This window comes from Xenopus laevis, chromosome 4L, assembly GCF_017654675.1.
Source record: "Xenopus laevis strain J_2021 chromosome 4L, Xenopus_laevis_v10.1, whole genome shotgun sequence".
Taxonomy (NCBI): Eukaryota; Metazoa; Chordata; class Amphibia; order Anura; family Pipidae; genus Xenopus; species Xenopus laevis.
Window position 1 is genome coordinate 137045065 of NC_054377.1, and position 19553 is coordinate 137064617.

Below are 19553 nucleotides of genomic sequence, written 5' to 3' on the forward strand. Positions count from 1 at the left end.
CAAACACCAGTTGTACCAGTGCAGGACAACAGCACTTTATTTTTCAAATTTAAAACACATTTTTTTTGCTGTTAATGTCTCTTTTAAAACATTACCTGCTGCATTGACTTGAATTCTGCACCCCACATATATTGACGTTAATAATATACAAACATGTTCATTAATATGCATTCATCTTCGATTGCAATAGGATCATCAGTCATCTGCAGCTGCATGAAATATTAAAATGGAAGTTATATAGCTGCGCCCATGGGAAATAAACCATTACATATCCTGACCACACAAAATGAAGCTTTGGAAAAGCTGGATATACATTAACTAATCTCTGATTCAGCAACCCATATGGTGCCCACAGAAGTCAGACGGAGGATCTTCGCAGTGCTGCTGGCGGACAGGGAAGGGGAATTACAAGCAGTGCACCAAAAAAACTGCACCCTCCACGGCTCCTCTTCTCTGCAGGAGATGCACATATTCCCTAGGGACTGGCTATTAATAGCATTTGTTCTTACGCACTAGTAGCTGGAGCCTGAGCCAGTTATCTTGAATTAAGGATGATATATATATATATATATATATATATAATACACAAAAGCCATGAATATCCTGTAAATTATATCCTTATAAACGGTGAGTTCTGATGTCATCAGTTATAAACGGTGAGTAGTGATGTGATTTCTGTCACATGACTTACTAAAATTTGTGTATTATAATAAATAAAGTACCCCCAGTTGCAAAATATGAGGATATTAGAAGTTACCTCGGAGTTCCATGACCTGTATAAAAACACTCGGCCTTCGGCCTCGTGTTTTTATATGGTCATGAAACTCCTCGGTAACTTATAATATCCTTATATTTTACAAGAGGGGCTACTTTATTCACTATATATATATATATATATATATATATATATATATATCCAGAAAGCTCAGAATTATGGGAAGGCTGTCTCCCATAGAATCTATTTTATTCACATAATCCAAATTTTAAAAAATTATTTCCTTTTTCTCCGTGATAATAAAACAGTAGCTTGTACAGGTATGGGACCTGTTATCCAGAATGCTCGGGACCTGGGGTTTTCCGGATAACGGATCTTTCCGTAATTTGGATCTTCATGCCTTAAGTCTACTAGAAATTTATTTAAACATTAAATAAACCCAATAGGCTGGTTTTGCTCCCAACAAGGATTAATTATATCTTAGTTGGGATCAATTACAAGCTACTGTTTTATTATTACAGAGAAAAGGGAAATCATTTTTAAACATTTGGATTATTTGGATAAAATGGAGTCTATGGGAGACTAATGTATGTATGTAATTCTGAGCTTTCTGGGTATCGGGTTTCCGGATAAGGGATCCTATAACTTTACTGTTTTATTATTACAGAGAAAAAGGAAATCATTTTTACAAAATCTGAATTATTTGATTAAAATGGAGTCTATGGGAGACAGCCTTTCCATAATTCAGAGATTTCTGGATAATGGGTTACGGGATACCGGATAGACAGCCACCGTTACAAATGGCCTGCATGGGGGGGGGGTGTTACAGGTCTGGTCAGATGCCACTTACAGGAATCCTATTCCCTACAGATATCTGACCTAAACGATTTTCACTCTGAAAAATGAAGACGATATTGAATATCTGAAAGACTCGGATATGCTAGGGCACCAGAGACTTTAAATACATACTCGTAGCAGGGAGAAGGTTTGATGCTGCCATTTCAGGGTCATGGTTCAGGGTCAAGGTTCAGAGTTGGGGTATACTTATTTTTTCTGTACCTTGTATTTGGGGTACACTTATTTTTTTCTACTGCTTATGATTGCTGGAAGATGTCCCTATGCTGGGCTGATTTCTAGTACATGTATCGGACCTGTGATCCAGAATGCTAGGCCTAGTTTTTTCCGGATAAGGGTTTGTTCCTTAATTTTAGTGATGCACTGAATCCAGGAATCGGTTCGGGATTCGACCTTTGTCAGCAGGATTCGGATTCGGCTGAAACCTTCTGTGGCTGAACCGAATCTGAATCCTAATTTGCAAATTAGGGATGGGGAGGGAAATCGTGTGACTTTTTGTCACAAAACAAGGAAGTAAAAAATGTTTTCCCCTTCCCAGCCCTAATTTGCATATGCATATTAAGGTTTGGATTCGGTTCGGTATTCAGCCGAATCTTTTGCAAAGGATTCGGCCGAAACCAAAAAAGTGGATTCGGTGCATCTCTACTTAATTTGGATCGCCATACTTTAAGTCTGCTAAAAACATTAAACCCAATAGGATTGTTTTATCTCCTGTAAGTATTAATTATATCTTAGATGGGATCAAGTACAAGGTACTGTTTTATTATTACAGAAAGTAAAAAGTAAATAATATTTAAAAAAAAGAGAATTATTTTAAAATGGAGTCTATGGGAAATTCCAGTAATTTCGAGCTTTTCAGATAACGGGTCCCCTAGCTGTAATATTCTGCTGATCGCTGTGCCGGCCGGTGGGGTCAACGTCATGAAAGAGATCCATCCAAGGAGGGCAGAGACTACGCTTTGGTGACGCCAAGACATTGCGTCAGGTGGTCTATATGTTTATTTCTACAGGAAGAATGTGAATTTTATCAGTTCGCTCCTTCACTTGTCCTGTCCAAGGTCTGTTTGCACAGCATGAAGGACACGCTCGCAGCACATCATTCTTGTTCTCACAGATATGGCAAAGCACAGAGACATCGGAATGAAAAATACAGACTAGGTGGGGTCCCTGAGCTTTAGATAGAGGAGTAGCTGAGCAGACTTCATCATATCACAGGACATTTCAAAATGACAGTGTTTCTTGTACAAAACTACAAAGGGGTTAATAGCCACATGTCCTCTCATTCGACAGTCGGAAGAATTCACTCCCAGTCTGCAAGTGGGTGGCAGACAAGATGCTAATTACTATAAACAGCTCCTCTGTTAACTTTGAACTGAAACCAAGGTGATTCCTTTAAATTAACTTTTAGTATGATGTAGGGAGGGGTATTCGGAGTCAATTTGCAACTGGTTTCCATGTTTTGTGATTTGAGCCTTAGGAGTTATTTAGCTTTTTATTTAGCAGCTCTCCAGTTTGCAAGCTGAGCAATCGGGTTGCTAGGGTCAAAATTACCCTACCATTGCAACAATTGGTACACAATGCCAGCAATTGTACCATTATTAAATCATAAAAGGAGTGTCCAAGACAAATAATGAAAATGACCCTAGCAACCATGCAACTGATTTGAATAAAAGACTGGATTATGAATAGGAGAGGCCTAAATAGAAAGATGAGTAATGAAAAGGTGCAATAACAGAAAATGCGTAGCCTTACAGAGCATTTGTTTTTTAGATGGGGTCAGTGACCACCATTTGAAAGCTGGAAAGAGTTAGAAGAAAAGGGCAAGTCATTCAAAAGCTACAGAATAAAAGAATCAATGGTGACCAATTAAAAAGTTACTTAGGATTAGCCATTCTAGAACATGCTAAAAGTTTATATAAAGGTGAACCACCCCTTTAAATGAGAACTAAAAAGTTGAATTAAAGAAGTGTCTAGAAATGTTGTACATTATGTTTTGTGCTTCTGTACCAGCCCAAGGCAACCTCCAATCTCCAAAGATGCCCCAGTAGCTCCCCATCTTCTTTTCTGCTGATTCACTGCACATGCTCTGTGCTGCTGTCACTTACTGAGCTTAGGGACCCACTCACAATATACAGTACACATAGAATAGAAATGTCACAATATAAGGCTGATTAGTAATTAATACAGATAATTACTACATGGCAGCACAGAAACCAGTGCAATCAGCATCAGAATTTAATAATCAGCCCTGTAGCATCAGCTTATATTACAGACCAACCTCATTTTCTGCTGGATAATTAGTGACGACCCCTAAGCTTAGCTTCTCAACAGCCAATCAGAGCCCACTGAGCATGTGAGTGTCACAGACACTTTCCAAGATGGTGACCCCCTGTGACAAGTTTGAAGTCCTGGATCATTGCTAACTTTGCACCTTTTATCATATAACCCAGTCTGTGAAATGCTTCAACATTATTGAAACATTATATAAACAAAAAGACTTAAAGGGCTTGTTCACCTTTGAGATAACTGTTAGTATGATCCAGAGAGTGATATGCGGAGACAATTTGCAATTGGTTTTCATTTTTTATCATTGAAGGTTTTTGAGTTATTTAGCTTTTTATTCAGCAGCTCTTCAATTTGAATATTAACCAATCTGGTAACTAGGGTCCAAATTACCTTAGCAACCATGCATTGATTTGAATAAGGGCTCTTACTCACAAGCGTTTTTACCTGCGCTCCCCTGCGTTCCGTTTTTCGGCGTTCAGCCGCAGGGGAGCGCAGGAATAGACGCATTTCATTATTTCAAATGGGGCTGTACTCACACAGGCGCGTGTAGGCGCGGAACGCAGGTTGAGACGCAACATGCTGCATTTTTCCTGCGTTCGGCGCCTACACGCGCCTGTGTGAGTACAGCCCCATTTGAAATAATGAAATGCGTCTATTCCTGCGCTCCCCTGCGGCTGAACGCCGAAAAACGGAACGCAGGGGAGCGCAGGTAAAAACGCTCATGAGTAAGAGCACTAAGAGACTGGAATATGAATAGGAGAGGCCTGAATAGAAGAATCAGTAATAAAAAGTAACAATAACAATACACTTTATAGCCTTATAGAGCATGTTTTTTAGAAGGGAGTCAGCGACGCCCATTTGAAACAGAAGTAATTTAGGTTGAAAAAAGACATGTCCGTCAAGTTCAACCTTTTAACTTTTTTTTATTTATTTATTTATTTTTTTTTAACCCGCCTGCCAGTTGATTCAGAGGAAGGCAAAAAACCCCATCTGAAGCCTCTCCAATTTGCCTCAGAGGGGTAAAAAATTCCTTCCTGACTCCAAAATGGCAATCGGACTAGTCCCTGGATCAAGCTGCAAAGAGTCAGAAGAAAAAGGCAAATAACTCTAAAACTATAAATAATGAATTGAAAAGTTGCTTAGAATTGGCCGTTCTATAACATAATAAAAGTTACCTTAAAGGCGAACCACCCCTTTAACAAGGTCAAATTAACAACATGGTAAAAAAAATATATATTTTGTATAGTAATTCCGCTTTAAATACAGGTTCCTTGTTCAAAACAGTGTACAATTAATAGGGTCCTAAAATGATCCTCTTTGTACAGGCCATAAGAAAACTTGTCTTGCTCCACAGACTTTAAAGTCATGTTTGGCATGGAAGAAAATAAAATCAGGAGTCCTATTGGAAGAGCAGTTATTTGGAGGGGGTGAAGGGTTCCCTTTCAAAGAAAAAAAGTCACTTTTCCAAGTGAATACTCTGGTAGTGAAGCTTTTTTGTGTGCGTCAGACTCCTGGGGGCAAACAAAAGTCACTTGTGTAGTTCTTATAAAGCAACAAGCTCACCCTGCAGCAATATGCTCATCTGCAACACACGGGCTTGTGACTGCACTACAAGAAATATTCTTCTCCGAAATATAAGACATATTTATAAATGTTTCATTTAATATAAAATGAGAAACTGACTGCAATGTGCATGAGCCTGGCTGCTGCTGCATAGGGTGCATTCTAGAGAAAACCTTGGAATTGTTCCCCAAGGTCTCAGCATCACAAGGATAACATACAAATCTATTACAAGAATAAGAGTGTGCAAAGTGCAACTGAAGATGCAAATTGCCACGATTTCCCTATAATACACAAAAGCCATGAATATCTTGTAAATAATATCCTTATAAACGGTGAGTTCTGATGTCAGCAGTTATAAATGGTGAGTTCTGATGTCATCCGTTATAAACGGTGAGTTCTCACTGAAACTTGTGTATTATAATAAATAAAGTACCCCCAGTTGCAAAATATGAGGATATTAGAAGTTACCCCGGAGTTCCATGACCTGTATAAAAACACTTGGCCTTCTTATATGATCATGAAACTCCTCGGTAACTTATAATATCCTTATATTTTACAAGAGAGCTACTTTATTCATTATATAATGGACCATTTTAAAAGGGCTTGATCTTTCAGTTAACTTTTAGTATAATGTAGAGATGGATATTTAGAGACAATTAACATTTATTTTTTATTATTTGTGAGTTATTTAGCTTTTTATTCAGCAGCTCTCCAGTTTACATTTTCAACAATCTAGTTGCTAGGGTCCAAATTACCCTAGCAACCATGCATTGACTTGTAAAAGACACTGGAATATGAAAAGGAGAGGGACTGGATAGTAAGTAATAAAAAGTAGCAATAACAATACATGTGCAGCCTTACAGAGAATTTGTTTTTCGATGGGGTTAGTGACCCCCATTTGAAAGCTGGAAAGAATCAGGAGAAGGAAAATAATTAATAAACTATAAAAAAAAAAAAAAATGAAGACAAATTGAAAAATTGCTTAGAATTAGCCATTCTATAACATACTAAACATTAATTTATAGGTGAACCACCCCTTTAACCCTAATTCCAGGCACCATTCATCAACTTCCAGCTTGGTTATTAGAGGAACTAGTGTTGCGGAATAAATTGGCATTGACAGAGAAATTGGGCTTTATGATCCTGTAAGCTAAACCATTACTTACGTGTGTGGGTTTTCAACATCTCTCCAGCCATTGCAGCCTCAGTAGTGATATTGGGCTTGGGGATGGGACAAAAATGTAGCTAGCTTGAACAGTCTTTGCTCTGCCCCAGGTCCAACATCATTACTAGGGATGCACCGAATCCACTATTTTGGATTCGGCCGAACCCCCGAATCCTTCACAAAATATTCGGCCGAATACCGAACCAAACCCTAATTTGCACATGCAAATTAAGAATGGGAAGTGGAAAACATGCGTTTTTTGACCAAAGGTCACGCGATTTCCATCCCTACCCCTAATTTGCATATGCGAATTAGGATGCGGGTTTGGTTCGGCCAGGCAGAAGGATTCGGCCAAATCTGAATCCTGCTGAAAAAGGCAGAATCTTGGCTGAATTGTATTTTACATTTGGATCTAATGAAATCAGTAAGAATTGAAGCCATATTTACTATTGTTTTATTACTTATGAGTTACTGGCTCAGTTAACAATTTTAGCCCTACCTAGGGGACAGACTGCAGCAGGCACTCACTGATGCACGGACAGGCGTAAAAGTACAGGTATGGGACCTGTTATCCAGAATGCTGGGACCTGGGGTTTTTTACGGATAATGAATCTTTCCGTAATTTGGATCTTCATACCTTAAGTCTACTAGAAAATCATTTAAACATTAAATAAACTCAATAGGCTGGTTTTGCTTCCAATATGGATTAATTATATCTTAGTTGGGATCAATTACAAGCTACGGTTTTATAATTACAGATAAAAAGTAAATCATGTTTAGAAATTTGGATTATTTGGAAAAAATGGAGTGTATGGGAGATAGTCTTTCCGAAATTCAGAGCTTTCTGAATAACGTGTTTCCGGATAATGGATCCCAGACCTGTACAAGGCACGGTTTTATTATTAGAGAGAAAAGGGTAATAATTTTTAAAATTATCTGAATTATTTGATTAGAATGAAGTCTATGGGAGATGGCTTTTTCGGTATTTGGAGTTTACTGGATAACAGGTTTCTGCATAATGGATCCCATACCTGTACAAGAAAATATAAGCAACCCAGGCAGCTACAAGTAGCCTCACCTAGGCTGCCATTATTATTCTTATAACATTTTATTTCTATAGTGCTAAACATTTATTTAGATCATCATTTACAAAATGGTGTCTCAGGCTGGCTGCTGCTGCCTATAATACAGGTATAAGATCAGTTATCCAGAAACCCATTATCCAGAAAGCTGCCCTAGACTCTATTATAATCAAATCATTTTTAAAAACAATTTCCCTTTTCTCTCTGTAATAACAAAACGGTACTTTGTTTTTGATCCCAACGAAGATATAGTTATTCCTCATTAGAGGCAAAACAAACTTATTGGGTTTATTAAATGCATAAATTATGTTTTAGTATATGATATCTCCAGTATCAAAAGCAAGATTAACAGATTAAAGCTTTGGCAAGTACATTGCGGCCATTAAAGTTAACAGTGGGGTTTAAATATAGATTCCTAGTAAATTAAAATCATACAAAAAATAATATAAGCGATACAGAAAACATTTGCAGAGTGAACGCAAGTAAAGGCTCCAGCTACCATCCTCCACACAGGCCCTTACAATAATGCTGAACTTGCACTCTATCACAGATCTCTTTCCAGCCCACACGCTCATGGGGCCAGATATAGTACTAATTACTTGCACAAAATAGAAGGCAAAGAGCAGCGTCAACACTCATATCCGCAGCAGCTGATCAATAAAGGCATTATTATGGGACCGGTGAAGTGGAAAAATGTGTCTATCAGTTCTTGAGAGAGAAAGAGAGGGAGGGGGGGGAGAGAGAGAGAGAGGGGGGGGGGAGAGAGAGGGAGGGGGGGAGAGAGGGCGAGAGAGAGAGAGGGCGGGGGAGAGAGGGAGAGGAGGAGAGAGAGGGCGAGAGAGGGAGAGGAGGAGATAGAGAGAGAGAGAGAGAGAGAGGGGGGGGGGGGGAGAGAGAGGGGGGGGGAGAGAGAGGGGGGGGGAGAGAGATATGGGCCATGGATCTTAAGCTGGCCATAGATGTTGAGATTTTTAAAAGATCAGATCCTGATCGTGAGACCAATATCTTCTCAGAACGATCGTACGATCGTACGAATTTACCATCAACTAAAAAGACCAATTTGGCAGGAAAACAAAGGGGAGCTGCCTGCTTGGCCCTGCAAACATAGAGAGATTGCACTGGGGCCGACAAAGATTTTTTGACCTGGCCGATCAATTTCCCGACAGATGTCGGCCGAAAAATCGTAAGATGTACGATCGTTCGAATACCACTAACCGCACGATAATTTCGAAGGATTGGTCGGGCTTCCCTAAAATCGGTCGTTCGGCAAGAAGAATCGTCGCGTCTATGGGGACCTTTAGATTTAATTCCTGGGTGGTGTAGGGTTTAAAATCTTCCTAAACTAATCTACACATTTATTATCATATACGTTTTTAATGGCTTTATGGATTTTTTTTGTAAATAGAATTTCGACGGGAATTCAGAATCTGTCTGACCTTTGCTATTCTCTGCACTGCTGCCTCTGACTTCTGAAGCAACTGCGACACAGCAAGCCGTTGAGGAAAAAGAAATGTGGCTGGAGGAGAATGTAGCTTGCAAGAGTCAGAAGCAACAGTGCAGAAAGGGAGAGGCACACACAGATTTCAGTTGTAATTACATTTTGGATCTACAAGTTCATCTTTCTCCAATATGATTATTCACAGCTCTATAAAACTATTACACAAAAAATATGTAATAAAGGCTGACCAAGAGATCAGCCAAAGGCTGCACTGCACAATCCCTGCAGTAACTTCAGAAAGACTCGATTCAGGGCCAGTTTTTGGTGCTTCTCTCCCAGCTGCAATGCACTGGTGTGAAAAAAAAATATCTTGTATGCCCATCAGCCTCCCAAACAATTATCATGTGAGAGAATAGACAAGAAGGATGGCTATGGGCAAAGGGTCTGTCAGCTAAATGACTATTACAGACTGACTTTTCCCAGATGTGGATATGTTTAGTGACTGTTGCAGGGGCTGAGCAGAGTAGCTGTTTTTGCTGGATGTCTCAATGAAGGCTGTGGGGGCAGCTGTTGGTCTCACATTTTGCCTAGTCAGATATATTTATTGCTATATTCAGGTGTGTGTGTGTGTTAGTGCTCTGAGGATTGAGCCTATCTTGCTTTGGGGAGTTTAAAAGGGATGCACACCTTAAAGGGAAACTATCACAAAATTGAAAATTTAATATAAGATTCCTCATACTGAAATAAGAAACTTTCTAAATACAACCAATGAAATATTCTGCATTGTTTCTGAAATAATCAAGTTTCAATATTCCTCTCTCAGCATTTGTTTCTTTTCATTTTGTCTTCATGCAGGAGTTGGTGTCAGATGAAAGATTCAATATATCTCATGGGGGGGCTCCCTTTCCTATCAGATGAATTAGAGCTCACTCAAATAACTGATTCCAATACAAACAAAATATAACAAAATAACTGCCTTTTACACAAAGAGAGCATGTAGGGAGACATGATGTCTGGGGATTTTAATAGAGTGAGCTCTAATACATCTTCTAGGTAAAAGGAGCCCCCCTATCAGATATATTGGATAATTCATCTGACACCCTACTGCTGCATGAAGACAGAATGAGGAGAAACAGATGCTGAGAGAGGAGAGGAAGATAAACTTGATTATTTCAGAAACGGTACAGAATTTTTAATTGATTGTATTTAGAAAGTTTCTTATTTCAGTGTGCTGAATCTTGTATTAAATTTTCATTTTGGCGATAGTTCCCCTTTAAAGTTGAACCCATTTAAACAGCACTGCAGCTAAAAGCAAGCTGCATTCATATTGTACATATCAGTCACAGTGTAAAGAATTATTAGCTAAAAGGAATGTCGCTTATCTCAATTGATAACAGTGCCAGACTCAGGAGAACACAGTGTCTCTGCCCTTACAGCTCATGACTAAGATTCGGGGAGATTTAGTCGCTATAAATCGGCTCTTTTTTGGGGCGACTAATCTCCCTGAACTGCCTCCCCCCCCGCGATCTAGATTATCGGCACTCGGAGCGCTCCGTTTTCCGAAGTCGCCACTATGTTCCCTCGTAAGGCAACTTCGAGCGACCGCACCAGTTGCCATCCGGAAAACGAAGCACACCGATTGCCATCCCGCCGGCGATTTACATTCTAGTGGTGGGAGGCAGTTCGGGGAGATTAGTCGCCCGACGAAGAGGCAATTTGTCGCCCGGTAACTAAATCACCCCGAATCTTCTCGTCCATCTCTGCCCTCAAGCTCTCTAAAGTGAAAATGACTGGATACATATAGGTGTGAATCTGGCAGCGGCTGACTAAGTAAAAGTGAGGCATGTGTACTGCACATGTGCCAAGTCTAAAGAGGTGAAGGGAATGCCTGGGGAGCGGAGGCAAGACTGTGTTGGTTTGCACTACAGAAAATACTGGCCGAGGTTAGAGGTGAACCAATAAAAGTCATGAAATTTGAATAACAAATTGATGTTCTTTGGGATTTAAAGGACAACATACAGTTAACCATTTTCCCTAGTACTGAAATTTCAACAGGGCAATCCCAGTGAATTTGGGTTTCGTTGCCCTATAAATAGAAAGTGTCCCTATGTCTTTGCAAGGTTCCCATTTACCTTATTTTCTACAACTGCAGAGAGAGTTAACTTCCCTGCCTATAGATTTATACAACAGGTAGAAGTCATGTTAGCTCCAACTGAATATCAGCTCTGACCCCCAACAACAAGTTCCTGCTAATGGCCATATTATCAGATAATGGTAGAATGGATACTTTCTTTATCAAGCACAATGTTTCATCCAACGCATGGGAGTAACTTTGCCTTAAAGGGTATCTCTCTTACTGATAGTGCCTCCTTCTATAATTTAAGGAACTTTAAAGAACTTTAAAGGGTTTCTGTCATGATTTTATTATGTAGTTTTTATTTCTAAAATACACTGTTTACACTGCAAATAATTCACTCTACCGTATAAAATTCCATTCCTGAACCAGCAAGTGTATTTTTTAATTTATAATATTGGTGTATAGACAGCCATCTCAGGTCATTTTGCCTGGTCATGTGCTTTCATTAGAGGCAGTGCTGCACTATGGAACTGCTTTCTGGCAGGTTATTGTTTCTCCTACTCAATGTTACTTGAATCAGTCTGTTCGAGTGCTGTTCTTAGATCTACCAGGCAGCTGTTATCTTGTGTTAGGGAGCGGCTATCTGGTTATCTTCCCATTGTTCTGTTGTTAGAATGTTGGGGGGGGGGGGTGATACCACTCCAACTTGCAGTACAGCAGTAAAGAGTGACTGAAGTTTATCAGAGCACAAGCCACATGACTGGGGGCAGCTGGGAAACGGACAATATGTCTAGCCCCATGTCAGATTTCAGAGTTAAATATAAAAAAAAAAAGTTTTCCCTTTTGAGAAACAGATTTCAGTGCAGAATTCTGCCGCAGCAGCACTATTATCTGATGTGTTTTGGAAAAATGACAGTATCCCTTAAATATGTCCATCCAGAACAATATGATCAGGCTATGTGGCTGTTTCAGCCTTACTGCCTATGGCTTCCCATTGGAGCATGGATAGTCAGTAAGGCATCATCAAACCAGGGATGATGGATAAGGCATTGTCCAACTGAATTGGGCCACTGAGGAACAAGCACTGGATTATATTCCAACATCCCTGTTAACAGCCACATTACAAAATATCGAACTCACTGGCCAAAAGTTTAGTTGATTGGATAATTCCAACATTGGTCTGTGCATGGCCCAGAAATAATGCAGAAAAAGCCTGCACTGTTTTCGAAATATATAACTAGCCAGTAATATGACCGTGTACAGTTTACCTTTAACATGGAGGACAGATTTGCCATTTGTTCATTCAGTGCACTCTCTGATTCTCTATAGGTGAGACAGGTAAACTGATACTCCTCTGGATCAAACGAGTCCGCCCCCTGTTGCTCGACATCATTTGCAACCCCAATGTAATAATCCTCGATATCTCCTGGATCATCATCATCTTCCTCCTCCTCATCGTCCTCACAGTTAGGGTCATAGTCCTCATTGCTGTCTGATCCTTGACTGTTCATGTCTACAGACATTTTACCATGGGGATTTGAAGCAGCCCAAAGGAGGGGATGGAAAGCAAGCCAAATATGTGCTTTCTCCTTTACTACAGGACACGTAACGTTTGTCTTGTACCCATCTGTGACTTCAGCATTCTGGAAGAAAATGGAGAGGAATATTTAGGCAAAAAAATATATATAGAGAGAACTGAGTTGCACCGAACAATATGTATTTTATAGGTTTCCTGAAAATAGCAGAGCAATATACCCGTGTTCACCATGACTATAACTTATAAAGGGCTTGTGTTGGACATGCATTCATGCACCTTAGGTACTTCAAGCACTAAAAAGTACAGAGCAGTAAAATTGAAAGGACGTTCATTCTATACGTGATCTAATCTCCATTGTATTTCACAGCAATCCTGGGAGAATTATAAAGTAATATATTAAATGATTATACTCTGTTAACCCCCTTATGAACTCCTCCTTATCTGTCCACCTGATACAAATGCAGCAGCCTTGGGAAATCAAAACAATAATCCATTGAGAGTCCTTCCATGTCTGTGTGGGTTTCTACCAAGTACTCCAGTTTCCTTCCATATTACAAAGACATACACACAGGTTAATTTGCTCCGGGTAAAATTGACACAATTGGGACATGGACATTGTAAACTCCACTGGGGCCGGGACTGATGTTAATGATGTAAGCGCTGTGGAACATGTTTGATGATAAGGATATAGGTTCTGTAGAACATGTTTGATATGAATGATGCCCCGTGGAACGTGTTGACACTATATAAAGACTAAAAATAACAAAAAAATATTTCAGAATTAAAAAAAAAAAACAATCCAGGAGTCAACTTTTTCTCTCTCAAATAGCCAATAGATTTGGCATAATCCTTGATATTCCCAGGAAAATGATGGTGGCTGCAGTGCTCACTAGAATAATACCCTGGGCTGGTACGTTTTTCAGTGAAGAGAAGAGGAGGCCCGGGGTCTGCGCAAATCAATAATAAGCACTGGGAAGTGGCACCCCCAATTGATGAACCCTTTTCTTCTTCTTTAATCAGATAGTTTGAAAAAAGAAGGCAAATGGCAGCCACTGGATGGGCCGAATTGAGAAGGGTCATCATGGAGGCTGCAAAATCTGTCCCATTATATATACTAATGCACATTATGTAAATTTATATTAGTAGCATGTATTTATAAAGCTCCAACCTGGGGCACTGTGCACACACTGAAAATTAAGTGAGAACACTCTCAGAGCTACAGAAAGAATCATTTATAGCTTATTTTGCACAAATACAAGAGGCTTTGATCCAAACAAGACAGTGCTGCCTATAAGAACAACACAAACCCTCTGTGTGCAATAACTTGCTGCAGCTGGAAAAATATTTATCTGTGGCTCCCTTCTGGCCCACTTGCTGCTGCTATCCTGTCCATGACTGCTATTTGGGAACAACTATAGCACACAACATTCTGGGAGCTGTATAGAGTGGCTGCAAAATTTTGGGAACCAGAAGAACAAGCTCTGTATCTGTAGCAAGATGATAGTTTCATGCAATTAAAGGGGTTGTTCACCTTCCAAAATGAGTTGAGTTGTTTTCAGATTGTTCACCAGAAATAAAGACTTTTTTCAGTCCAGTTTTTTTCTTACCGTTTTTCCAAAATTTAAGTTTAATGTTGCTCCATTAGTTGATACATTTGTCAGCAGCATCTGTGGAACATTAGCAACTATTGTATCAATTGCATTTAATGAAGCCCAGGGATTCTGCTCAGCAGGGACAAAGATACGGAACACATTTTAGGACATCATCACAACACATTCGCCTGCATGCGCTCTCGTAAAGAAGACGTATGCAGACTCGTCTTTTATTATACTCACTTATCCGAAGAAACTGCAGTCACACTTCTGTGCTGCCCACATTTGCTTTTGCAATGTCCCACCTCGTGGTTTATTCATCAGCCCTCCCTCACTCAGCCCTCCGTGCTCAGATCTCAGCTCGTAAACCAGGCTGAGCTGAGGAGGGAGGTCTAAGGACGGAGTGCTGAGGACTTTTGTAATGAGGGTTGAGGGCCGAGGAGGGAGGGCTGAGGGCCGAGGAGGGAGGGCTGAGGGCCGAGGAGGGAGGGCTGAGGGCCGAGGAGGGAGGGCTGAGGGCCGAGGAGGGAGGGCTGAGGGCCGAGGAGGGAGGGCTGAGGGCCGAGGAGGGAGGGCTGAGGGCCGAGGAGGGAGGGCTGAGGGCCGAGGAGGGAGGGCTGAGGGCCGAGGAGGGAGGGCTGAGGGGGGAGGGAAGATGGCCGAGGAGGGAGGGATGAGGGCCGAGGAGGGAGGGATGAGGGCCGAGGAGGGAGGGCTGAGGGCCGAGGAGGGAGGGCTGAGGGCCGAGGAGGGAGGGATGAGGAATGAGCCAAGAGGGGTGAGATTGCAACAGCAAATGTGGGCAGCACAGAGGTGTAACTGCAGTTTCTTCAGATAAGCGAGTATCATAAGAGACGAGTCTGCATACTTCTTCTTTATGAGAGCGCATGCAGGAGCGTGTGTTCTCCTCATGATGTCCTAAAATGTGTTCCGTACAAAGAAAAGTAAAGTTTCAACTAATGTATCAGTTCAGAACAGTTTACAGAGTCAGCGACCCCCCCCACAGAGCTGCTTCAGATAGAAAAATGAAGATGAAAAATTAACATTTAATCTTCAATATTAGAAAAATGTTCACAAATAGAAAACAGTTGGGAAAAGGCTTTATTTCTGGTGAACTATCTGAAAACAACTGAACTGTGAACAAGTGTTTGAAGGTGAACATCTCCTTTGAAGTTAGGTGAGTGGCTTTCTCCTTCTGCACCCTGTGGCCTTAAATGTTAAGAATTTTAAAAGTTATTTTCCTTGGATAACTGTCAGTCACTGACTGATTACATTTTCTAACCCGATCGATTGACTTTTTGACCAATGTCGGTTGAAAATCGTTAGATCAGTGCCCCACCAACCTCACGACAATGACGGATTTGTCGAATCACACGAAAATTAGTCCAAGAATCTTAACTTCTGGCACCTTTATACTTAAATCTGTGTGATATGATCTAAGTTTGTGCTGAACTAGAACTCCCAGATAAAAGCAGAAAAGCAGCAGATCCTTGCATTGAACATTTCTACACAGAGAGAATCTCAATTGTTTTATCATTAGTTTCAAAGAAGGGATTATTTCCAAAGGGGACGTCATCCTGAGGTTAGGGTTGAAACTCTAAAAGTGCCTGCTGGCAAAGCACCATCACAGAGACATGTGACTTCTACTACACTTGGGTCAAAAAAACATCTCACATACCAGTGGGGGTCAGCACAGTATCCAGCAAACTCCTGCTGTGTTTGAATCTAATTGGATTAAAATAACATTTTGGGAAGATGCAATGGCCAAAGGTCTGTGTATCTATCCTTAGTGGGATCCACAAACATCTCTTGCTCTTCTGGGAATAGGCTGCATCTGCAGGAAGTGTATTATTAATCAGAGAAGGGTATGTAACTATAAGACAGTATGCAGAGTAAGGCAATATGTTGTTAGGATAACGGACTATAACTGGGATATGTGTACAGCAAGGCTGGCCTCCAACCTGAGAGTTTGGTGGGTTCAGGCTGACAAACCAGCTTTTTAGCAGGTTGTAGGACTGACTCTGCCAAACACCCTCCCCACTGCCATTGTAACCCTGGCCCAGCCCCTCCAACATTACTTCAGTTGGTCCAAATAGACTTCCTATTTCTTCTATTTCCAACTTGCAACTCTGGTCTGGTTGTCAGGGCCACTGACCCCAGCAACAAAAAAAAAAAAGGTCAGTAATTAAGACTTCGGTCTAAGTGTTATATTATTTTTTCTCAGGCCTTCCCTATTTATATTGCACTTTGTTATTCTAATGGTTACTACGGTTGTAAAGTCCTAGAAATGAGTCAGCAGTTTTATATTCCAAGCCTGGGAGCTGCAAAACAAAATGAATACATAATATAAGAGTGCAAGGTTTTAAGAATCCCACTAGAGGTAGACTGCTAAAATTGCACTTTAAGGAGAAATACTCTTCAAGCAGTGTAACCAAGATCAATTACATAGCAGGGAAATGGAATAGAGAAAATACACGGATGTTCCAGAGTAAAACATCACAATTTTTTCACAGTAACAAGAAACACTAGGTAATATAACTAAAACAAGCAATATATTCTACACTGTATACCAGGCTAATGCCTTGCATTCCTATACCTAAACTCACTATCCTTGTCACCATAGTCCTGTCTACTAAGACCTACCTATGCTGCATATACTGTATAACTATTCAGATGAGGACCTTCCTAAACTTCAGTTTTTCTATTTTCTTCCCTAGAGGCCAACTCTGCTGCCACCCTCTGACTTTTCCTGGGCACACAAAGGGGCATATTTATCAAAGAGATTAGTTAGAGATTAATTAAACATTGTTGTAAAACACAATGCACTATGGGCAATGGAGGCGTGGGATGAAGCTTTAAATTTGTATGTGCACAATTCTTTTTATCCTGATGAAGGGAGGGTGTATCCCCCCCGAAACGTTGATGGTGTGGTGATTAAACAAATAAAGTGAAGGGGTGACCCCCCACTGCAAAAGAAAGAAGTGTGTGCGGATCCTTTTATCAACATTCACGTTAGTTAGAGATTGCCACAATCTGCTAGAGTAAAATTCTGCTACTCTCCATTCATTTCACATTTTGAAAGGCGTATTTATCAAAGGCTGAAATTTCCCTTTCACCCATTGATAAATACTCTATTAAAAATCCCATAGAAATGAATGGAGAGTGGTGGAATTTCACTCTAGTGGATTGTGGCCAGGGCCAAGCCGTCAGGGTGCCCCAGGGACCCCTAGTCGGATACCCCCTTGTGAGTGCGCATGTGCCATAATAGAAGAGGAGGGAGGGGAGAGCAACAAAGGGGAAGGGCAGTGGAGGAAGGGGGGAGTGACGGAGGTAGGGGGGAGTAATAGAGGGGAGGGGAAGGAGGGGAGGAGAGGACAGAGGAGGCAGGGCCGTATTTAAATTAAAGCACCCGAGCGCCTGTCACTAGGGCGGCAGGTTTTGGGGGGCCTATAAAAAACAATTTTGAAATTAAAAAAAAAAAAATCGCCCAGCCTCTTACACGGATTTCCATTAAAAATCCGATGAAAAAGCTTGGGGGTGAGGGGGCCGGTCTGGTTTGTGGAAGTGACGTAACGTGATCAACGTAGGGGGCGTATTTAGGTCCGATGCGTAGGGCAGCATGGGACCTAAATACAGTCCTGAGAGGAGGGAGGGGAGCGAATCCGGACTAGGGATATTCAGAAGACCTGTGAACAGGTACCTGCCCAGCGCCCCCACATTGTTGTGCCTCTTCTGCCTGCCCCTAGTTCCGGCCCTGATTGTGGTGATCTCTAACTTCACTCTTTGATAAATATTCCCCATGGTCTCTGGTTTACTTATTGTGACTATATAACCAAGTTGCCAGGCAGATTAGCAGTGCTAGTTGTTTATAGGTTCCACAATCCCATTCCATTGCCAGCCCTCACATACTGTGTCCACAATAATTCACCAGTGTCAGCTTCTATATAAAAGCCCAGCCTTAGGTGCCCTGCTGTGTATCACTTTCTGCCCTTTCTTACCCCAATATAAGTCACTGTGATACAACAGTAATCGCACTACATCCTCTGCCACCCAAGTGAACATTACCACCCTAGATACCATAGTAATAAATGATTGTTTCATTCTTATCAATAACAGAGTGCCCTGACCACTTCGCTGCAATGACTTTCTGTCCTGTGTCAGACTGGTAACTGAGACATAGCACCTCTGTGGTGTATATATACATATAGCTTGATGTCACGACACTAGCACATCACTTAGGGGCATCTGCAACCCCTACAGCGGTCCACGTACATCCCAGCAGCACACGGGGTCACCAAGGTGGGGGTAAATCATCCCCCCAAAGTGGGTCCGGGCTGTGCTGCACTTACCGGGCCCCTTGCTGTCAGTGAGCTGCAGATCTCGGGACGGCGGGAGCTACATTATCTGCATGTTCTTTTCACTACACAACTTTCACACCGCCCAACAGTGACCATTTCCCTAACACAACCCGCGGTCCCACATAGCTACTTACGCCTCCCGCAAAACTGTGAACTGCAGGCTCCTAGTCTCCTGTCTTACAGAAAATCCTAACGCCACAAGTCTCATCACGCGAGACTACACGTGAGCGCAGTGACGCATCACGTAGCCGCCTTGTGGGAGTGACGAGTAGGCGTAATTCCGCGTAACACAATCGAAAGCTTTTAGTCAGTTGTTGAAGCTCCCCTCACGAGTCACCTCCTTCCTCTGTTTCATAACAAAAAAATAGAAAATAAAAATAAATCTTTCGTGTTGGTTTTTCATCATGTGCTTTACCACCTCAGATTCCAATTTCTTTAGAAGTCATTTATATTTTCTGCTCAGAATTGTGTCTGTCGGAACTAAAAAAATACTTTTTGCTGGTTGCCAATGGCGCCTGATTACAGTCTCTTCGCTAAATTTGACCAAAATTTAAAGAAATTTGGCAAAACCAGGGGCCATCTGACGTAGTGTCATCATTTTAAGTTTTTTTGTTTATTGAACATATGTGTTGTTTATAGTAACGATTCCACACACAGACCTGCGCTGTGAAGACAAAACTCTTTAGGCTTATATGATATCTAATAATCACAGGAAACAGTTTGTGGGTAACTACTAGGGTTTCCACCTTTTCTTGAAAAAAATACTGGCCTTCCTATATATTTATCTCTTTTCCCTATTAATAACATTGGGATCAGCCATCATTTTTACCGGCCAGGCCAGTAAAATACCAGTCAGGTGGCAAAAGTAGTAACTACAGAGGAAGG

General features: G+C 41.1%; 1 protein-coding gene across 3 annotated transcripts in view; it reads right to left on the bottom strand.

Moving 5' to 3' along the window:
- arih2.L (ariadne RBR E3 ubiquitin protein ligase 2 L homeolog) overlaps window positions 1-18854 on the bottom strand; it is a 44481-nt gene extending 25627 nt beyond the window's left edge. Inside the window, 2 exon segments of one of the 3 annotated variants that reach the window (NM_001096776.1) lie at window positions 12450-12824; window positions 18803-18854. In NM_001096776.1, coding sequence (NP_001090245.1) covers window positions 12450-12704 — 255 coding nt within the window. In that variant the 5' untranslated portion in view covers window positions 12705-12824; window positions 18803-18854. 3 annotated transcript variants of the gene reach the window in all.
- Between the last annotated feature and the right edge of the window lie 699 nt (window positions 18855-19553).